The following is a 13472-nucleotide window of genomic DNA, read 5'->3' as shown; positions in this document are numbered from 1 at the left end:
TCTGTTCAGCGTTGCCATCTTGTGGACAAAGAGCTCTACTTCAGCACACCAACCTTTTTTCAGCAGTGGGACTGAATGAAAATTCATTTTCATATTTAGTGTTGTCATTCCATTTTCCAATCTTAGACGATGACCTAAATGTACCGTGGATGCATCATGCCAATGTATTACAACAGTCAAGAACTGAGTCTTTAATTTGTTCTGCTTTGCTGCTGACTTGTTTTGTTTGCATGGTTGCGTAATCCTGGAAACACGAACATGAACAAATGGTCTTAAAAAAAATGTCTCAAAAGAAGAAATCTGAAAATAAACAGAAAAAAGAATAAATATAATTTCTAAATGTGTGTATCTGCTTTAAACCCAGCGCTTAGGATCATTTACACCTTCCCATAGTTTTAAAAACCATTTTTATATTTAGATTTTTATATTTTTGTTGTATATTAGGCTAAAGATGAAATACGTGATTCTTAATAAATCCATATATTTTCAATTAGATCAAACTGTGATTAAATTGTTTGTTAAAAATATCCAAATATCCACTGAGTGTAGCCCTTGTTCGTCCAAATAAATTTAATAGGGTCTCCAATTTGCACTTTTATCATTTCAATGTATATTTTTCATTTGTTATATTTTGGTGGCATTTAGCAGGAAGTTGTAATACTTAGAAACACAATCTTTCTCTGTTATTGTAGTAAATCATGGCTTTCTTTACCAACACACTAGCTCATTACTAATCAAACAAATGAATGTAATGTAAACAATAACCGCTTTCTATAGATTATGAAAGGAGACGATTTATTACTTACTTTTATAGTAGTTATTATGTTTTTGTGGGTGCTTTCCTTGCATTGTGAAGAATAAAGATTGAGGCTGTGTGAGTAAGATGTTTATATGCAGACAAACACTGTAAACTCTGCTTTGGGAGTTTCCGAGCACTGAATTGATTTTTGCTGCACCTGAAATCCAAATTATTGACTGTGACAACAACAAAAACACAGTCCTTTAGCAGATGGATAATCATTAACAAGGTGGTAGCTTAAAGGACTAAAGGAGGACAGGCACGGTATCATTTGTGCTGTCAAAGGTTTATGATGAGGCTTGAAATCGCTCTCCAGTTGGCTCTCGCTGGCCTCTGTCTAGCTCTGGCACTTCTTGGGGAAGGCATGTATGTATATTTCCTGCTTCACTTACACAACATTAAGGATGTTTGTTTAATCATTTACTATTATTATTTAGAGAGTTTATTGTGTCTAATTTGTGTATTTTAGGGCTAATCCTGATCCGCCAGCTGTGGACTGTGCATGGAGTCGTTGGTCAGGGTGGAGTTCTTGTGATCCTTGCACAAAAACCAGAGTGAGTCAATTAGGATTTTGATCAGTGTCAGAGACTGTGAACTTAATAGTGCCCAAGCTAGAATGCTTTTAACTTTTTAAGTCTATAATAATAAATAATCAGACTAAACAGGTTGAAGTAGTGGTCTACTATCTATGCACAGTGCCGCTCACAGCCAATCTTCTTTTGCAGTGCTGCTCTCTGTCTTTATCTTTAATGTGACACTATGTATTATCCTCAGAGGCGTTCTCGAAGTACAGAAGCATTTGGCCAGTTTGGAGGTAGAGCCTGCCAGGAATCGATAGGAGACAGGGAGTTCTGTGTACCTGATGGTCAATGCGAGCTACCGCCTCCCCGTGCGTGCTCAGACTCAGAGTTCCAGTGCGAGTCAGGTACCACAGTATTAGTACCTCAGTCTTTATCGCTTTGTTTTTGGGGAGCAGTATCATGCAATTCTCTGTCTCTACACAGGGTCTTGCATTAAAAAGAGATTAATGTGCAACGGAGACTATGACTGTGAAGATGGATCAGATGAAGACTGTGAGACAGAGCGTAAACCCTGTGGCTCGGCAGTCCTTGACAGCAATGAGCAAGGCAGGACAGCAGGATATGGGTAAGTTATTAAAGAGCTCAATCAGTGGGAAATAAAGAGTCACTATAAATTAGCATGACAGTAAAATGAATACTTGGTAGAAAGAGTAAATCATTTACATTGGGGAGACACATAAACATCTATTGGTGACAATGTTTACAGAAAACCAGCTTCCTAGCAGAGTTGGCGTTTTAAATGTGAGCTGCTTTTAAGCAAAAAATCCACAGATTTTTTTCTTAATATTTTTAACAATAGCTGGTCTGTTATGAAATTTTTCACCAAAAGACTGATGAACACGTTAATTTCACTGATAGGTGTCATAAATGAGGCAGGATGTTTCCTACAACCTACAAAAAGATATCGGCTTATAAAAATGCAGAATCTTCAGGCAAGGGATGGACTTTTTTGTACTGGGAGCTTGCTGTGCGTACTTAATTTGGTGCCACTAACCAACCATGCTTGGCCAGGCTTTAACTTTATCCTATTAAACAGACAATTAATCTTTTTTATGGCTTTTTATATTTAACTAAAATCATAAAGGATGACCAGCTCACATAAGAGGAAATCTTTGTCTGGATGGAAGTACTGGCTATTTTACCCAGAGTCTAAGCCATTTAACCTGGATCTTCTGACTTTAACGTCCTGTTTAATGGATGGATAGAGTGCACGAGTGGTATCAGTCTTTTCACCTGACTCTTACAAAGAAGGAGAATGAGGATGCCTTCTATAATATTAAAACTCTTGAACTGGGGTAACACTGTAAAAGTCTTAAAAGTGGCCTCTATGTTCATCCACCAGAATCAACATCTTGGGTACAGATCCTCGAATGAACCCGTTCAACAATGATTACTTCAACGGGAGATGTGATCGAGTGAGGAATCCAAACACTGGGACGTTTGACAGGCTGCCCTGGAACGTCGGCGTGCTTAACTATCAGGTTAACCATGGCAACAAAAAGAATTTCAGTATTATAAACTGATCGTGAACACATGTAAAGGATTTTGTTTTGCCACCCAATACTGATATATGTATTCTGTTGTTTCAGACGTTAGTGGAGGAAACAGCTTCGAAAGAACTCTTTGAAGACACTCATAGCCTTCTGCGTGAAATCCTCACTGAGATGAGTGTCAACATTGATGCTGGTCTTTCTTTCAAATTCACCCCAACTGAGGAGTCTTTGTCGAATATTTCTCTAAATGTTGGACTATCGAGTCAGTATGAGAGGAAAGAAATGATTAAAACGGTCACCGAAAACACCAAAATTAAGGTAAATATCCTCTAATAATTTCACAGAATCTAATGTACAACCCAGAATAATCAATATTCTATGGACAAGCTGCATCTCTTTTTTTTTTTGACCCCACAAACTTAGAACAACAACTTTATGCGGGTGAAGGGCAAAGTTCAACTGAGCACCTACAGGATGCGCTCCCGTGAGCTCAAAGTAGCAGATGAATTCCTGGTGCATGTCAAATCTTTACCTTTGCAATATGAGAAGGGAATTTATTTTGCCTTCCTGGAGGACTATGGAACCCATTACACAAAAAATGGGAAAACCGGCGGTGAATACGAATTGATCTATGTCCTCGACCATGACACCATTAAGCAAAGAAGTATGTCTATTTGAAATCATTCTTTTCTGCTATGAAGCTTCTTCAGCCTTATGGTGTGTTGATTAAATACAAGTGATAAGCACTAATTATCTATACTTTATTGTTCTTGCAGATATGACGCAGAGAGAAGTTCAAGACTGCATCACATTAGGCATTGAAGGAGGCCTCAGTTCCACACTTACGACGGACAGTATAAGCGGACGCTATAAGCCTAAACATTGTGATAATAAATCAAAAATGGACGAAGGTTTGCATTCCCTGTTAAATGAACAAAGCTAGCATGCTTGATGATTCTGACTAAATTCCCAACCACTTTCCACAGTTTAAGTGTATTTTGGTGTTTTACTTCAAGGAATGCTGCATGCATGAAACTTAACTGTATTAAAACAGAAAAGTTCAAATCCAAAGTTAAAGTCTTAAACTGAATTTGGAGCGAGTCACTGCACTGATTATGAAAAGTCACTAAAGTTTCCTTTTCTGTTGCCACACAGGTAAGGCTGAAGGAAAAGCTATAGTGGATGAGGTGATGACATCAGTCAAGGGAGGTACCCTACTAAGTGCTGTTAGTATGAGGGCTAAACTAAATAGGGATGGAGTGATGGACCTTGCAACATATCAGGAATGGGCTCGGACCATCACAGAGGCCCCTGCATTGCTGCACAGTGAGGTACGAATAAAGGTCACAGCAAGGCGAGAGCAAGTTAAACTGAAATATACATACTGTATAAATGTATGTGTTTATGCGGGAGTTACGTTCTAACCCGCAGTGAAATCCGCGAAGTAGCCAACTTTATTTTTTACAATTGTTATAGATGTTTTAAGGCTGCAAAACCCCTCACTACACACTTTATACACTTTTCTCAGAAAGGCATTAACATTTTCACACTTTTCTCTCTTGTTTAAACTCTCTCAAAGTTCAAACCTTTGTAGAAAAATAAGTCCAGTATTATAGAATGAAACCAAAGGCACCCGCGGTCCAGCACTTCAGAGTCACACTGCTAGTGATCGAAGATTTATGTAAATTTGACAAGCTGAACGCATTCTGCACTGTACAGGAGACACGGCACGAGATTGACTGGCCCATGGTCTACAGCCAATCAGGATGCAGAACACAATGCGCTGTAAACAAAAACAAAACAAAACAAAAGTGTGCAAAATTGCACACAAAACAGCGAGGCGCCGAAGGTGAACCGCGTTATAGCGAGGGACCACTGTAATGCCTACATTCTGGGTATTTTACCAGAAAGGATACACAAATTATACAAATGCTTAAAGGTAGGCCTAGTGGAAAAAGGGGGTAACAAGTCAGGTTTTTACATGAAACAACAATAAATATGCAGTAAGTATATAGTATAAGGTAAAATAAAAGAATAATGGACTAATAAAATTCATCATGCACACCAACATAATGAATATTGAATTGATTTCATTAAAAGCTCCTTTGGCTGTAGTATAAAGTGTTACCAAAATCTCTTAAGGGATTGCTATTGCAGAAATTTGATCTAATGACTATAATCAAACCAGACTTTTATATTATCTAGGGCTATCATCAGTGTCTTCACTAAACTGGTGACATTACCTAACTCAATGAATCAGCACAGCATTTATGCAGGTAGCTTCTACTACACATATGACATTTACTTTTCTTCTGGTGCACTCACATGGTTTAAACTTTCTCAACTGCGAATTGCTGTGAAACTTTACACATAAATGTCATCCTTAAAATGAACTGCCATACTCCCGACTCTACACTTTCACTTTAGGGAATCTTATGTAGACAACAATGTAGTGAGCTCATAGAATTGTTAAATGCCACTGAACAGTTGCAATGTGATAGATGAGTGTTTACTAAAAAACTTAACACAGACATGTGTTTTGTTATACCTCTGACCTATTGGATTACCACCTACCGGACAGGCACACTGCAGTATGTGTGACTGAGCAGTGCTCAGTGTGAGTTGATTATATGTACTACAGAGTCTCCACAGAGGACTGTACTGTCTCCATTTCTGTTCACCTTGTACACCTCAGACTCAAGATACAATTGCGGGGTCATGCCACCTACAGAAATACCCTGACAGTTCTCCAGTGGTTGGATATTATTAGCAGCTGGCGAGAGGAACAGTGCAGTGGGTGATTGTGCAGAGTGGTCTGGGAGGAATCGTTTTCTTCTGAATGTAAATAAGGCGAGAGAAATGGTAATTGACTTTAGATGCATCAGCAGCTACATCCTCCATGTCTATTCTGTTAGAGGATCAGAATCAGAATACCTTATTAATCCCTAAGGAAATTATGTGTTGATGTGGAGAAGGAGAACAAGTACCTCGGTGTCCACATCATCAACAGGTTCACATGGAAGACCAAGAAAGGGATGAAGAAGTTATATTTTATTTTTTTTTAAAACTTAGATCCTTGAGTGTGTGCAGCCTTAATTGGAGCTTTTCTATCAGTCATAGTTTTGACTTTGCAAAGGCAAAGGCTCAAAGTTTAAAGGCTACTTTGTGTTCAACACTCACTGCTAAATATTAGCATGCTAACACAACAAATTACGATAAATATGAAATGAAAAAATATTAATATATTCTAACAAAACTCCTTCTAATATATGTTCTAATGTATTTTAACATATTGCATATATTTTGTTGTTTATGGCAGCCAGAGCCCATCCACATGTTAATTCCACTGGAAATCCCAGGCGCTAACTCCACGATATCAAACTTGAAGCGGGCTATTGCAGAGTATGTGGCAGAATATAACGTATGCAAGTGCAGGCCCTGTCAAAATGGAGGCACTCTTGCTCTGCTGGATGGAAAGTGTATCTGTCTGTGCTCGCAATTGTTTGAAGGCGCCGCTTGCCAGACTTACAAGCGTGATAGAACTAGTGTCCAAGGTAAGCCTAAACAGTTGTTTTCTCAATGCAACCCAACTTCAACAAAAGTTGGGATGCTAAGTAAATGCTAAATAAAAGCAGATTTTGATGATTTGCAGATTTCATAAACCCATATCTTAGTCACAGAATGTAGATAAGATTTAAAAAAGAAACCTGAGGCAGAAACTGGAACACAATATTGGATGCCTCAGCTCTTTACACAATCAGCACTGAAACATAGTTTTCTGCACCATCCACAAATGCAGATTAAAGCTCTTTTGTGCATAATAGATGCCATATGTGAATATGATCCAGAAACACTGCGGTCTTCTTTTGGCCAAAGATTACTTAAAATGGACTGAGACAAATCGGAAAAGTGTTCTGTGATCAGATTAATTGATATTTGAAATTCCTTATGGAAAACATGGATGCCACATCATCCTGTCCCAACTTTTTTGAGATTTGAGATTCAAAACAAGTTAATATTTTTCCATGAAATAGCAAAATTTCAGTTTAAACATTTTATATGTTTTCTATGTTCTATTGTGAATAAAATATGGGTTTATGAGATCTGCAAATAACTGGATTCTGGTTTATTTACATTTTACACAGCGTCCCACCTTTCTTTTTGGAATTGGGATCGTAAATCTTATCATTCTAACAAGGCCTCGCTCATGTTGCTTTAAGTAATTTTCCCTGCATTTGTTAATTTGAAAAATGTGTGCCAGGTACAAGGCCGGCTGTTGTTCATGAAGGTAACTGGTCTTGCTGGTCTGCCTGGTCCAACTGCAGTGGAGGGAAACGCACCAGGACACGTGGCTGTAACACAGATGGTGTCCCGGGAGCTGCGTGCAGTGGAGACAGAAACAGTGAAGAGTACTGCTAATAGCAAAAGAACTAAATTAGAGAGTTTCTTTCACAATCTTATTCTCTCTGATACATATATGGCACCATCAAAATCTTAAGGCATATTTTTGACATGTCAAGGTGTAAAAAACATGTTATCGGGATCTAAATTAAACATTTAGGTTCAAATGGTCTTTGTCTTTCTCTCTAACAGTGTGCATCTTTCAGCTTTGCTTCACTCAGATAGTGTTGGCTGAATTATATTAATGGGCTAATAGCTCATCCTTAAAGGCATGTGGCCACATTCCATCTGGCTGTACCGTGCAAATAAGAACCAGATGAGTAGAAGGCAACTGGGTGGAAAGAAAACTGACAACTGAGGACAAATAGAGACCGTCAGTGGACAGAGACGAGAGATTTGGAGGTGCTGGACATACAGCAAACATAAAGGATGACCATCCTTCTTTGTTTATATGTAATTAAAAGCCCCCAAAATATCTTTGAAATCTTAAAGGATCATAAGGCATTAGAATAGAATAGAATAGAATTCAACTTTATTGTCATTGCACATGTCACAGGTACAGGGCAACAAAATGCAGTTTGCATCCATCCAGAAGTGCTTTAGCTATGATATAGATATATTACAATATATATCTATATTATGAATGTGGAACTTGAAATAAATGTAATTCTTGTGTTTAATACTGTTTATGAGTGCTAATGAAAATTAAAAATACACCTTGTATGCTGCCATTCCTGGAGAATACATGATCCATTGTGGATTTTGGATCAAAACTTTACTCGTTTTACTTACATGCCTGCAACTCGGTATGCAGCATGTTCGATACGTACATGTTTGAATGCTGCATCCCGGTTGAAATTTTCCTGAAAAAAGTACATAGCATGTGTAGTTTACAAATTGTGTGTAGTTTGGATTTACAAATTCCAAATCAGAGAAATAATGTCAATGAAATGTGTTTTGGTTTCCGTTTCCTGTCCAGGACATTTGAAAAGCATCAATCTTATTGCCAATAATATTACAAACACCTGTGCTTTTTATAATGTGAGAAGTCAGAAGTCCGGTGCTGTAATATACAGTGCCCAACCTCTTTTTCACTGTTTTCCTTCCTTTTGTGAAATACTGGCACTGGAGTGGGAGGTTTTTCCAATATTGTGCTGCAGAAGGCCTCATCTTTGACATACTGTGGCGAAGTATTTTGTATGTATTACATTTTCCAATATCAGATTTCTGGGAGTATCACTTGCTGTCATTGCTTAAAGAGTAAGTCCAAAAGATTGTGTGTTTGTGTGAGCGTGCATATGTGTACATTTCTGTGTGAGTAAATGGGTGTGTGTCTACTTGAAGGTTGTGTGTGGGGGAATGAATGCATACTTGAGAAATAACCATGGGGGGTGGTGGCCCCTGGCCTTTAGGATGTCAGCATAATGGAGTAAAACTTTGGGACCGTATTGAGCTCCAGGGAAACTCCATTCACTGCAGTCAGCAACCCAGCCTCAAGCCATTATCTTAGTGGAAAACGTTTTGTTCTTAACTCCGTCCTTAGCAGCACCATTTGCAGAAAATAATGAACTCCTCTTCATCAATAGACTGCCCAGTTCTCTCTTTCTTTTTTCTTTTCTTTTTAAGAAATATTAAACACATACTACATGCTGAATCACACGGGACTGTGTGAAAATTTGCACTCTAAGAACTCGTTTGGATAACTTAATAGTTTAAATTCTACAATGTTGTAGTCATTTTTTTGTAGAGGGACAATATTTATGCATATTTAAACTGCATACTGCATATTTTTATATACATCTGTATTTGATGTGCTATGAAGGAACTGTGATAAATACTAAATAATAATATGCTTTTCCTTTATCAAATAGTGTATGATAGTGGTCCTCAACCTTTTTTGCGCCACAAACCGGTTTATGTCTGACAATATTTTCACGGACCAGCCTTTAAGGTGTCGCGGATAAATACAGCAACCGGTCCGGTCCGTGCCCCGGGGGTTGGGGACCGCTGGTCTGTGAAGTATCTGGTTATGCACAATGGGGGAAAATAAGATTTGGCGTCACTTAAATAAAATACACTTCACTGTGATATAGTTATAACATGCAAGTTATTCTACTTGATAAAAATTCAACTTAAATCAGAAAGTTCTTCACTTTGCTTGTTTCTCCAAAGCTGCAGAACAAATGCTCAGTTTCCATTTCTGTGGCATTGTTTTTGAATCTCGCAAACATTTGCTTTCTGTGAGGAACAGGTAACAAAAAGCCCGAAGAATAGTGTGAAACTACCCCGCCTCACACTCTTAAATGACTAACACAGTTGGAGTCGCCCCCACCCCTCTTCCCTGGGTCACTAAATGCATTGAAATTTTAGAGGGCTGCTACGGCAGATTACTTCACACAGCTGTCCCAGCACCGTGGAAATGAAGTTATACCCCTTGTCAGCGATGTTTTGTGTTCCCTCTCTAACTCCTTGAGAACTTGCTCTTCAGCAGGACTGCAGGAGGGAACCGGGGGGAGGGAACCAAAAGATAATTCCTCTCCAGCTATCCACGAGAACCTGATCTGATTGGTTGAATAAATATTCCCTCTTTGCATCATAATTCAGAGAGGCTAGAAAACCCCTGACATTCAACGCCCTCTCCCAGTCCAATCCCTTCCCCCATTAACCCTGAATCATAAATCAACCCCCTCCTCCACCTTCCCAACCTCTCTAAAGCTCCGGGTACTCCCTTCCTCAGGCTCATCTCATAACCTCTTCTTGTTGTGGGTCACTGGGGTTTATTCACTTTACATTGCTGTTGCAGTAAGTTTGTTTACTTTTGATCACAGCTAAAGGGTTGCCCATATCTAAAGAAGCATTTAGAAACTTTAATGCTTGTAGCTTTTTGGGAATGAAATCAAACAATCATCCTCCCACAAAATATAAATCAATAAATTCAAGTCATTTCATTTGAGTTTTATTGTCACTTTTTGTGCAATTCACAAAAAATGAAACTATCCTTTTGCTACAATAGATTCTCCCAAATCTTTTGCTGCTATGTGATCTATAGTTTAGGGTTATGCTACATTAATACTCAAACTGAACATGTTGATATTTTGCAGGTGCAAACTTTGATCTTACAGAACTACAACAAATAGTTCTAGTTATTATTATCCTTTTTCAGATTAATCATTTACATGTGTTTAATGAGACTGAAGGGATGTCTAATGTCTAACCAAGTAAGATGCCTCACTCACTGTTTGAGAGTCTGCATGGGTTTCAAAATAAAAGGGAGAACAGTGGTAGTTTCTGCTGCTTTTGCTTACCTTTTCCTTTTTGTTTACCTCTGTTTATTCCAGCTTTGGCTTTCTTAAACATAACAACTTGTTGCCCTTGAAACTTCTTTTTCTTTCTTTACTTTCTTACTTTCTTTGTTTCGTCCCTTTTAACTTCATTTCTGTGGGTTCACCTCAGGCAAACTAGAGCATAATTGAATTAAAGCAGTTCTCCAAGACTGCGAGTATCCAAATAAGCTCAGCAGAAAAAAGTCAGGCTGGCGACTGAGCTGCTTTAGAAGTCCAGTGGCACTGTCACAGGAAATGACTTATTTTATTGCCACTGAGCTAAGAAACAGGTTGGGACATCAAAATAAACCACGGGATTGGGCCAAATACGTTGAATTCAAATAACATATTTCATAGTTTAGATGTTCTTTTTTTATTTTTAGCCAATAACATTTGAAGCATAAAAATAACAAAATGATAAGAAGTTGCATATGAACGACCGTGGACTGCCTGAATATTGTCTGCAAAGTAAACAATAAAAGTAATAAAAATGTGCCTGTCTGCTTTGACACGGCATATTCTAGAGGTCGAATGATTTGAGGTGGGCCAGAGGGGAGGATGGCCGAGCAACAGTTTGAGTTATGATGAGGCAATTTTAATGAGGTTGTGCTCCGTGCACGAAAAAAGCCCCTGTTGACTCTTTTCTGTTTCAGCACAGGGAATGAAACACTACTTTCCCATTTTTCTTTGGTACCAAAAGTTAATTGAAAACATTTCAGGGCAATGTATTGACGGGGCCCCCGTATGACTCTCATCCCTTCATTATCCCAAACAATAATAAAAAGGCATTACAATTATTAATGGTTGGATTGGAGGCCTGCTCTCTTAAAGTGCCAGTACCAGCCTTTTTCTTTTCATAACAAAGACCCAGAAAGGCCCCTTCTGCATAACTTTTTTTTTAACAGTTACGACCTTTCTAGGATTTATTATTTGGGTTATTCTGTTTACAGCTGTCAATTAACAGCTGATGTTTTCCACAGTGTAGTCAGTGTACAAAACTGAAGGAATTTATCCTCCTAGCCTCTGATAGAAGTTGGAGACAATGACTATATACTTCTATATACTTATTTATAAGTAAACCAAAACAGATGAAGAACTGTTAACAGAGCGTCAGCAGGAATTAGACTGAGCCATTAAGCTAAACTCTCTCACATAACTCCTCTCTCTTCTTCTGAGGTAGCTGCCTCTTCATGCCCCCCCCCCCCCACTCCCAAACACTAGGACAGAGTGAATGAAGTGCAACTCGTATTGTGCCAGAGCACCATTGTGTGTGTGTGTGTGTTGGGGGGGGGGGTTGTCTCTGCATAATAGAGGTGCCACTTGACTTTTCCTTCAACAATGGGCCCATCTCTTTTTATTTAAAAGCAAAATGGCTGCCATTATTGGTTTCAAAACACCAGAAGGACGGGACACTGGCTGTTTCGGTATACTGAGCTGACTGACTCATTGCATGAGTCACAGGCATGTAGACAGACAGCATGTGTCACTGCTATCACTGATTAAACATAGTTGTCACAAACAATTCAATGACTCTGGGCAACATCTTTGCAACACAGTACAGGATATGGATTTTTACAGGTTATTATGATACCACTGACCTTTTAATCTGGGTTAAGTTAGCTCTAGATTTTGCTGAGTGGTACTGACACTTAATATTGCAACTCAGGTATGGTTTAAATAGCAAAAAAATACCAGTGGTGTAAATGCAGACCAACGAATGAATGAAATGATTACTTGCGACATTGAAGAATGAAAACCATAAATTGTGTTATTTTATGTTATAAAATAAAACAGAATACTGTGAATAAACCACTTCAGCATTCTCCTCTGATGAATACACACAACGCCAAAACTATGCTTATATGCAAACAGAACTACTCCCAACATAGATGTTTACATCAGCGCTGTAACTTGCACTATTATATCAACCGATTCGCACTATAACCAGGGTTTGCCTCTTATCTGTATTTAATTTTATTCAATTTAATAACGGTACGGTACTCTGTTTGTGGTAACCATTGTCCTTGATGTAAATATGTAAAAATTGTGTATGTTTCTGATCTGTGTCTTGTGTACTGTTTGTTTGTACAGTGCGCAGTGTGCAGTGCTGCTGTTACACCCAAATTTCCCCTTGTGGGACAATTTAAGGATTATTCTATTCTATATACTAGAGAAATACACACGGAAGTCCAAGGACAAAAATAGTTTTAAAAATGCTATTTATTTAATGTGCATGTACATTCAAAGGTCTGTGTTCATAATGGGCACTTAATATCTTCATTCACCCAAACACAGACATGTTGTCTTATAATCAGTGTGCCTTTGTTAAGACTTTGGACAAACACACGGGGTGAAAATAAACAAACCGACTGAATACTTCTCCACAAATCCCAAGGAGGAGGGTTTTGGCCTTCTGCAGTCTGTTTGAGTTTGGAATTAACACTTTATACCTTAAGCAAACACCATGTTTTCAAGGTCATGAGATTCTTTACACAGATTCATTATCCGCCTTGGGATTTAAACACATTTTAGTGGTTTTAATCAACTTTTGGGGTTACTTTTTTAAGTGAAAGTGTTGTAGAGCTTTCACAGTTTTGCTTGTGAATAAAAATGACCTTGAGGCATTTTTGCTTTCTTTTTTTTGTTTTGGATTTTAATGAAGCACATTTCCTTCCTCTGTGGTGATAATGCAGTACAGGACTTTCTTTTAGATACAGTGCAAAATCTCATGTTCTCTCTCTATATATATAACACCCAAACAAATATTTAGACAAAATTATTATTATTTTTTTTACAATATACTATACAATTTATGTATACCAACATACAAAAATAGCTTCCTTTAAAAGTATAAGATGTTTTTTTAAATGTGTAA

At 38.1% G+C, this 13472-nt stretch overlaps 1 protein-coding gene across 1 annotated transcript; it reads left to right on the top strand.

The window, feature by feature from the left end:
• Positions 1–1053: 1053 nt before the first annotated feature.
• On the top strand, positions 1054–7875 carry c9 (complement component 9). Its single transcript, XM_085359966.1, has 11 exons — positions 1054–1165; positions 1269–1353; positions 1574–1724; positions 1804–1945; positions 2723–2861; positions 2970–3191; positions 3297–3537; positions 3650–3784; positions 4029–4204; positions 6193–6427; positions 7135–7875. Exons 1-11 carry the CDS (start codon positions 1089–1091, stop codon positions 7290–7292), a joined length of 1761 nt encoding a protein of 586 aa, XP_085216092.1. The 5' UTR covers positions 1054–1088; the 3' UTR covers positions 7293–7875.
• The last annotated feature ends 5597 nt before the right edge of the window (positions 7876–13472 follow it).

Source organism: Diplotaxodon limnothrissa, linkage group LG7, assembly GCF_057381915.1.
Source record: "Diplotaxodon limnothrissa isolate DT_005_m linkage group LG7, D_limnothrissa_male_GT1.1, whole genome shotgun sequence".
Lineage (NCBI taxonomy): Eukaryota > Metazoa > Chordata > Actinopteri > Cichliformes > Cichlidae > Diplotaxodon > Diplotaxodon limnothrissa.
This window is presented reverse-complemented; position numbering and strand designations above follow the sequence as displayed.